The 9,649-nt window shown below is 36.0% G+C and overlaps 1 protein-coding gene across 1 annotated transcript in view; it reads left to right on the top strand.

The window, feature by feature from the left end:
• DPH6 (diphthamine biosynthesis 6) overlaps positions 1–8,958 on the top strand; it is a 228,137-nt gene extending 219,179 nt beyond the window's left edge. Inside the window, exon 15 of the mRNA XM_026664539.2 lies at positions 8,567–8,958. Coding sequence (XP_026520324.1) covers positions 8,567–8,685 — 119 coding nt within the window. The 3' untranslated portion in view covers positions 8,686–8,958. The remainder of the gene's footprint in view (positions 1–8,566) is intronic.
• Positions 8,959–9,649: the final 691 nt, after the last annotated feature.

Here is a 9,649-nt window from a genome sequence, read left to right on the forward strand (position 1 = left end):
ACCAAGAAAGTCCAGTTCAGTGATGGGATTCAATTTTTTTTTACTACCGGTTCTGTGGGCGTGGCTTGGTGGGCGTGCAGGGGAAGGATACTGTAAAATCTCCACTCAGAGGTGTTATTTACCGGTTCTCTGAACTACTCAAAATTTCTGCTACTGGTTCGTTAGAACCTGCTGAACACCACCTCTGGTCCAGTTGGTTTTGAAAAGCAGCCTTCAGTGTCACAGCTATGATTTCTCTACCTGTGTTTCTCTACCTGTGTGGCTCAAAATGCACAATTATAGTTTTTGGGTTGTAAAAAATTTATTGGAAGGGGAAAAATCAGCATTACAGCATTGCATAATTAATTCTAAGCCTAAATCAATCCAAAGGAATATTTTTGACAATGTATACATACCAGGCTATGATAGATCATGTAAGGTTTGAGAAAATTGCAGTAAAATCTGTGTTCTGGGTCCAATTCAAGGTGTTAGTTATCCCCTTTAAAGCCTTTCATAGCATGGGTCCAGGGTGTCTTCCCACCTGCACCACAGAAGAAGCATTCTATGGAACCTGTCAGTCAATAAATTTCAGCTGGTGAGTTCCAGAAGAACTTTTTCTACTATGGCACCTGCCCTCTGGAACAGTATGACCTCCTCAAGGTGAGATCTGCCACCCATCTTTTTGGCCTTCTGAAAGGCCTTGAGGGCCTGCCTCAGCCAACTGGCATGAGACTCCAATGGGGAAGTGACATTTTGGAGGTGGTTAATGGATTAAACCAGTTTTTTCTCAACCTTGGCAGCTTGAAGAAATGTGGACTTCAACTCCCAGAATTCCCCAGCAGCAGAGTTGAAGTCCACATATCTTCAAGCTGCGAAGGTTAAAAAAAACACTAGATTAGACAGACACAGCACCACCACAATCTCTTCCCCATGTGCACTTTGCTTCCTTACTCCAATCTAGCTTCGTTGAATTTGATCTGAAATTTAAGTGCATGGTTTTTATTTATTGTTTTATAGGTTTTGTGTCATATTTTAATTATATGACTGTAAGCCGCTTAGAGACGCCTTGGTGAGAGGTTTAATAAATAAATTTAAAAATTGCAGATTCAAGACAATTACAAACCAGTATGTCCAAGATGAATTGATGAGTTCCTGAGTTCTTCCTGAGTTGTTTCAGATTTAGTCAGAACCAAGTCATTGTTAAAAGAAGGGCTGGTATGTTCCCACTCCTTTTTCTTTGAATTACAGGGTTTAGTGCGCACAAATCCTATAGAGTCCACAAAGCTCTAATTAACGCCCACAGTGAAATATCTTTTGTTAAACTGGTCATTAAGCACACTTTCTGCGGAAAAAAACATGTTAGCTTGGTGGTCTGATGAAGGGATATACTGCCAATGCTGACAGGCCCATAATTGAACTAACTCTAAAAATAACATATGTGCTTTTACCTTTTTTTTTTCCAGGCCTTGAAGAAAAAATATATTAATAATTAACTATATACTTCGCATTAAGAGAAATTCAGGAGATTTTTACCTCCTAAATAAATGGCTTGACTCGGAAAGCATTGTGCCATACACATTGGTTTCTTCTTTGCTTGTTGAACTGCCCTTTGCCTCCTGTTCACATCCCATAGAAACTTGCCTGCCAGTTAAGATCAGCTTTGCAGGTCCTTCTCTGGAGGCATCTCTCCATTAGAATTAGGTGAGTGGTAACCAGGGGAAAAACAATACCCTCCTCCCCAGGATATTTCTATTCACCATCATTATAGCTCAGATGCCAACAGCACCTTGATGTCAAGCTTGTAATGTTTATAATAAGGTGATAAAATGATTGAATGTCTTTATTGCCCCCAGAATGGAACAGTCAAAGATCATTTCTCAGTGGCCTGGCCCCCACGGTTTTGGCAGTATAGCTCTGGTTTTTGAAAGAATGCCAATGCTAATGGGATCGGAGGGGAATCATCTTATAGTCCTTCACACTGAATACAAAAATGAAAGACATTTTTCTGTAACTTAGCACCATTTAACTTCGCTGCATGAGTAATTAGAATTGGCTGCTTTTGGGCAGTTTGTATCTTTTTTCACGTTAGCCAGCATATAGGCACAGTTTTAATTGGGCATAATTCAACTATTATATGTATGTTGTTTTTATTAGCTGATTGTAAAGAATTTCTGCACATTATGCATAGGTTTTTTATTTGTGTGATTAAAATGGTTTTATTGAGTGGCCCACCAAGATTCCAAAATATAATCAAGAAATCTGCAATTTTTTTAAAAAAAATTACTGTTTTTACAGAAGACAGGCAAAGCTGTGAAGAGAATGCAAATTTTACATAAAAGCAAGAACTAAAGTTTCTTTTCCTAGCAAAAAGTAGAAAGCTGCTGGTCTTTGTTTTCAGGGGGGAAAACTTGAGTGGTCGATGTATAAAATGCAAAGAGAAAGTTGAGAGGATATTTATTTCTTATATTAAGAAATAAATATTAAGCCTTATTTATTTATTTATTATATTTCTACCAATTGCACTAGACTCTTGGCAATTTCCAACAAATAAGAAAAAGCAAAAATAAGAAAATATAACCATAAATCATATAAACCCAAATAATCTGGCATTGCAATCCATATGCCTTTTAGAAGAGCTTTACTTTTGGCTTGTTCTAGAACAGGGGTGTCCAACCTTGGCAACTTTAAGACTTGTGGACTTCAACTCCCAGAATTCCTCAGCCAGCAAAGCTGGCTGAGGAATTCTGGGAGTTGAAGTCCACAAGTCTTAAAGTTGCCAAGGTTGGACACCCCTGTTCTAGAAGATAGCAAAGGGAGCAGATAATCTCAAAGACATCCAAGACAACAGTGACTGAAATACAGAATATAATAAGGTTGAAACATATTTTAAATTTAATATTAAAGTCAACAATTAAAATATCTGTATTGATTTTCTAAAAGCAAGGAAAGAATTGTGGAAGATGCAACTCCTGAAGGACGGTGCTCTGTAGTCTGGGGAAAACCGCAGGAGAAATCTCTTTCTGACAGATGAGAAAGATATAAGCCCAGAAGGTAGAAACACTTTTCTGAAACTTTTTAATTGTAGAACAGGTTGCTAATGGCGGAAGAGGTGCCTCAATCAGGTCTAATACTTTCCTCATCATAATCTTCTCTTAATTCCTTGTTCCTTTAAATTCTGTGTCTCCTACTTGTCTTCTGTTGTGCTTTCTAAGCTCTCTTCTAAGGCCCCTTATTTCTGGATCAAACAATTTCAATGTTATTTAAAATTGGAATGGTAGTGGTTAAATGTAAGCCTAGGCATCATAGAGTTTGTCTTTCTCCAGTCTTGTAATACACATGTATCTACACCTGTAGAAGAATACATAAGGATCCCCAATTGATTTTTCTCCTCTGGGTTGCCAACTTCTCCATTCTAAGTCCCTCCTTGTTCCTGGAGACCATATAACTTAACTTGTACTTCTCAGTGCACCCACACATACAGTTGTAACAGGACAAAACCACAAACACTTGGGTAGCACAGATGCACCCATTCTTCACCACATAGAGGCAGCTGCTAAGCTGTTTACTTCTGTCTCAAACTGAAAATAACTTTTGCCAACCACAGTACTTGCAATCTCTTATAGTACAAGATTAACAAGAAAGAGGTAAACTACAACAGTTTGAGGAACTAAATTATTTTCCCAACATGCTGCCGACATATCCACAGCATACAGCAGGTTGGAGTCCTTCTTTTCTCTTCTTCTACCTTTTTTACAAACTGATAAACCAGAGGACTCTTCCCTGATGATGTACAGATGCTTTTTAAATGCTTCTCTCCTGAAATTTTATCAGCCTGGGACCTGAGCATCATAACAATACTTAGGCACTTACCACACTACCTGATTAATCTCTGAGAAGAAACTACACACCCATACAGATGTGTTCTGTGATCACACTGATTGGAAAGCACCCTGCTTTCTCTCTCTCTCTTTCCATTATGCTGTCTTTTGTACGCAATGGCTGTAGGTTTAAAGCTGACCACTTTCATTCACATGCAGCACCATTTCTGTGACTTCTTGAGCATCATAGTACAATAATATACTAGTATCTGAAATGACAATCTCTAAAACATTTTCCTTAGAGTCAACCTATTTTATCACAGTTTGTCATCTATATCTCATTTGTAGAATGCAACTTCTCTTAATGCATTTTCAGGTAAATTGAAAATACATAATGAAATAAGGCAATATACACAATGTGGTAGAATTCTTACTATAGTTCAGGTGGAACAGCTATGAAGTCAGTTTCATCCATTTTTCTTTCTCCCTAATTGATAGTCATAAGGGTAGACTGAGATGTAAATTCCATCTTAGTTTGTTTATCCAATTTAGAGACCATCCATCTCACTCACAGCTTCCCTGTTGTGAATGAAATGGTTCATGTGCACAGAACAGGATTTTCCTATGTCCTGTTTCTCTCAGCAGCCTCCTGAAAATCTCTTGATAGCTAAGAGACCGCTTAAAAGCAGTCTGGGATATGGAGACAGTCACCAAATTAAAGGAATAAAAATAAAGAAAATATGTGAGAGAGAAAAATGAATGTTGGCCCATGCCATAGAACTGACAGCTTCTGAGCTGTAAACTCCCTCAAATCTGAAAGTAAATTTGAATACAAATCTACATGTTTCTGAGCAGCTATTAACAAGATTGCACTGTTAAAACTTTTTTTTACTCTGTAACAGTTAATATGCAAATAAAATTTTTGGGTTCTTTGAATAACTCAATTTCCAAACAAACTTAAGACAAGTGAGCTGAGATAGGGGTAAAAGTTAGGGTTTCACGATCCTGGCAGACTGTAAAAGAATAGAGAATTTTCCAGAATATACTTTCTTTTCTGCTATTGTTATTAAACACTAAGTCAATTAGGCACTTTGTTTTGGTTTTTCTTTAAAGGGTCCCAAGCCTTCCTCAGGTTTCACATTTTCACTGCATAGCTGATTATTTAGGGAACAGGCTTGTTCCAGACAGCTTTAATTAAACTGTACTGCAAAACCAGATATAGATCAATGGGAATGATCCATAACAAGGGGCTAATCATGTATTTAGCAGTGTTCAGTCCAGTTGAATCACCTTCTCCTATTTCTGTGGCTTTATGTTCATGTGGCAAAGGCTGAATGTGTGCTTGGTTGTGGGTTTTTTTCCCCTCCCCCTTTAATCCGTCCCATTAGAAGCCATATGCTTGGGCTTCAAGGGAGACAAGACCTGTCTGCAATCTGCCAGGGATTTAGAAACATCGATAATTTGTGAATAGTCATGTTGGTACTGGTCGAAGGGTTAAGTGCTCAGCACACCAGGGGCACCTCTTTTGGGACTGGAACTCTTAGTTGACTGTTAGGAACTTGATCCACTGTGAAGCGTCTTTATAGCACATGCAGCAATGGAGCTTTATTAGCTCTGGGATTTAAAGACATGTATTAAATGATATTACAGTATATTTGGTTTAAATGCAGAGGAAATATCTGAGAAAGGAACATAGTGTTTCCAGGAAAAAAACAACCCACATATTCTATCAACAATTGTGTTGTCTTGTGAAACAAATATTTTCTTCCTCAGCTAAGAGGAAGAAAATATTGCAATTAGTCCTCAGGTTGTTGTTGTGGGCAAAAGAAGAAGCAAGAGTATTAGATATGTTTGCAGCTTTGATCTGACCAATTATACAGTATATATTTTAAAAGGCGGGATAAAAATCTTGTTGTTGCTGCTGCTGTTAGTGTCTGCTCCATCTCCAAAATAAGAGCCGTATTTCTAAAGTATATTTAGACTTGGGTAAGAAACCAGACTATTTGAAAAATCAATCAACAAGAGAACCAATTAGCTGTTCAGAATTTAAATATAGCTCCAAATGAACAATCAACTGATCAAACTGATACACAAGACTTTTATAAGCTGAAGAGAATAGATAAGAAAATCCTGCTGCTGATGTTACCTGGTTTGGTAACAAAACATTCAGAATTTAAATTGAAACAAGCTTGGAGAGCAAACCACTGCCAAAATCTAAAACCCAAGTTACAAGTATTATTTCAAATGTATATAGGCTTTATATAACTTGTGCAGACTTCAGCTAAACAATCTGATCAAGTCAAATATGTTCATTGATTTTCTTTTCAAGTACAGAGCAATCAGTGTAGGTACTTTTGTGATTTAACAGACAGTTTCAAAGTTTAAAATGTAAATGTGACATTGCCTACCACAAAATTTCACTTTGAAAGTTTCATTCTATTTGATAGTTGTTGTCTCAGAAAGTAAGATACATTATCATTTTTACGCAGTGATTTTGTTATTTGCTTCATTATATGTTTAAGAAATCTTGTTAAATAATTTGAGGAGGAAAATAGCAGTCTTTTAGAAAAATTGATGTCTATAACACACTTTAGTGAATAGCTCCCATCCAGTGACAGTTTTGGCCAAGATCCAATGAAAATAGATAATGAAAGTACAAGGGATTTCACTGAAATGAGGGCAATTTCTGCTAAAGATGGCCTTTCTACCTCATAATTATTTAACAAATATATAAGGATTGTAAGCACAGATACATTTCCAGTTATCTCATTGTTCCAATACCGCTTAGTTAATGAGAATATTGATGGAATACATAAAATGAGTAGCTGTTTTGAACATGGAACATGAAGTCCTTTTGACCTCTATGGTGATTATTGATCTTAGGTCTAGCTTTGTCAATATTCACCTCTGATATCAACCATTTCCATCCGTTAACAGCTTTCCAGCATTGTGACTTCGCATGAGAAGACATTGGATGATGATGTGACTGCTCTATTCTTTACAAAGCTAAAATCAGTGTAAAAATGCTGCACAAATTGTTCACAACCTATAGATAATGGGAGAAAATAATATTTTGCCTCCTAAATCCAGTGGCATTTATTTCAAAGTAGACCTGTTTTGAAAGCATTGTGGGGAAAAACAGGAAATTCTGTGTGTTTGTGTGTGTGTGTGTTACATACTATTAAGAGAAGCTTTTGTTGCTCCTTTGTATGAGTTAACATTAAGCTAATAATAAAAACAACAAAATAATGCCTTTTTCCCCAGCTCCCAAAAAATTAACCATGAGATTACTGTTCAACATTACAACCACTGCTCTGTAGTGTGTGCAAGATACTGTAGTGTTGTAGAAAAGAACTGGAGAGTAAGAGGCATAATGGCTAGCAAAAAAAAAAATGGGGAGTCTCAGGCTGCAGTGGTGAGGAATAATGCAGCATGACTCAAATCCCACTGAAGAGGAAGAGTATCTGTATAAGGACAGTATCACTTTTGGAACCTATTATATTATACTGAGGAAATGCGCTTAACAGAAATATGCAATAACCATTACCTAGGCAACAGGGACTGAAACATTATTTAAGTCCTGAGAAGCAAGATAGTATTCATAAGAAACACAGACAAGCAAGAAAGTATTCATAAGCAACAACTCCATTCTGTTGCATATAAGAAGGAAAATACGTAAAACATACTCAGGATCAGAAAATCAACTCACCATCCAAAGTCAACTCCAGTCTTCTGGAGTTGAGCAGCCAATAAATATAAATAAATCAATAAATAATACATCCAACAAGACAAGAAGTATATTTGTTGAGATAGGTTATAATAACAGAATCTTGCAAGACTGATTGCAATTATAGAAGAGGTTTGGAAGTAAAAAGAAGATAATGACCTGCAGCAAGGAGAATGAACTCAGTTACATGATGCTGGATGTACTCTTGAAAGACTAGGCTAGGGACAGGTCATTATGGAGAAAATCTATGTGATCACTAGGAGTCAACAATTATTTGATGATGCATAGGGTTGTTGTTTTCTTTTGTTTTTTGCATTAATGGCACACAAATGAATTGAGCTCTAGTGGCAATTTATTTTATTTTACTGAAATGGTTGAAAAATAAATCCCATTCTCCAAGCACTATGCAGCATTTCCATAGAAATCAAATTAATAATCAATTCCATATATGATATTACAAGCATCCATGTTTGTAAAGTAATTACAGCAATCTGAACAATCTGAAACATCTGAGGAAAAACAAAGTTTTGATTATCATGTACTTTCTTTGCAATCTGCCTGTCCCAAGGCAGAAGCAAGAACAGAGGACAAGGATTTCAACCTCAAAAATTTTAAGATGTGCAGACTTCAACTAGTTGAGAAATTCTGGAAGCTGAAGTCCACTCATTTTAAAGTTGTTGAAGCTGAGAAATACTATTCCCCAATCATTTATATTCATACGTAGCAAATAATCCCATAATTGAACAGCTCAAGACTCAGCAATAGTCCCAATAATATAAGTCGTCCTCTTGATCATGAACTACTAAGCTTATCTTCATAAACATCTATCTTGGCACCATTTATTATCTGGGTTAAGTTATCCCGGACGTATGCCTATTTAAAGAATCAGATCTCACTTGATTGGATGGGTCATATTCATATATAGAGCTGCAGTCTTAATTACTTGAAATTAAGTTGTGTATAATATGATTTGTTCATATATGAAATTTTGAAAGTGTGAATGAATAAAAAAGTGTTATTGCATCTCTTGTTTATATTGTAGGACTCCAAGGACACCTTGAAGAACAAATGGGCCAAAAAGCACCAGCTTTAATTATGGTACCTGTAGTGGACTTGCCTGGGAGTAAAATTATTCACATAGCATGTTGGCTCAGCCAGTAACTAAGGATCTCACATTTTAACATATATTCCATCATGAACAAGAAAATATCCATCACGAACAAGAAAACATCAATAGCGGAGTTATTGATGGGGTTATTATTAACTACACTGTGTATTATCTGATATTAATAAGTACTTAAATGTACTTAGAATATTTGTGAACAATTTTTTCTAGCTGCCTTCTAACAGAGAATTCAGAAATAATGTCTGTAATTCTAGAATTCTCTAGAATCATTGTATTTTTCATATTAAATTCAAAATTATGATTCATTGTTTTGATGTGGTTTCTACAGATATCTCATTAGATAAAGTTTTTAAAATGTCTCTTTTTATACTTATATATTGCAATAATTTAGAGCAAACATTCAATATATTTCCAATATGTGCCTATAAATATGTTTAACTTGTATGAAATATATGCAAGAGTTTTCTTAAAATGAAGTTAATCTTCGATTTATGAATCAAATATAAATGACTTGTTGCTGAGGCCATCATTTTTGTGTGGCACTTGCAGTGAAGTATCTTGAGCAGGATTCTATGTATTTGTTTTTTTAAAAAACCTTCTCTCTTTTGTTTTAATCAACTCCTGCAAATGTTTGCCAAATTAAAGACTTATTTTGTAAGTTGGGGAATTGGGCTTCAAACTATACCTTGTAAAGCTTTCTGCTCTACAAGCACTCTTTTGTTATGCATACTTGGGTTACACTCCTGTTGGAAAAGAGCTTTGCATATAAATACAATGTGCTTTAATATGATGTGGCTTGGACATGTATAAAGAATTTGGCACGCACACACACATACATACACACACTTGTTTTTTAATCAACTTCTGCAAATGTAGAAGTTGTATATATCCCTTTAGAGAGGTGATTAGAAAGGGTGTTGGTACTTACCTGACATGCCCGTTCTCTTTGAGCTGTGAAGAGCATCCAGTAGTGGAAGGTGCTTCAGTCTCTGCATGTCT

Source organism: Notechis scutatus, chromosome 1 (genome assembly GCF_049901735.1).
Source record: "Notechis scutatus isolate UNSWTSFEM ecotype Mainland chromosome 1, rNotScu1.2, whole genome shotgun sequence".
Taxonomy (NCBI): Eukaryota; Metazoa; Chordata; class Lepidosauria; order Squamata; family Elapidae; genus Notechis; species Notechis scutatus.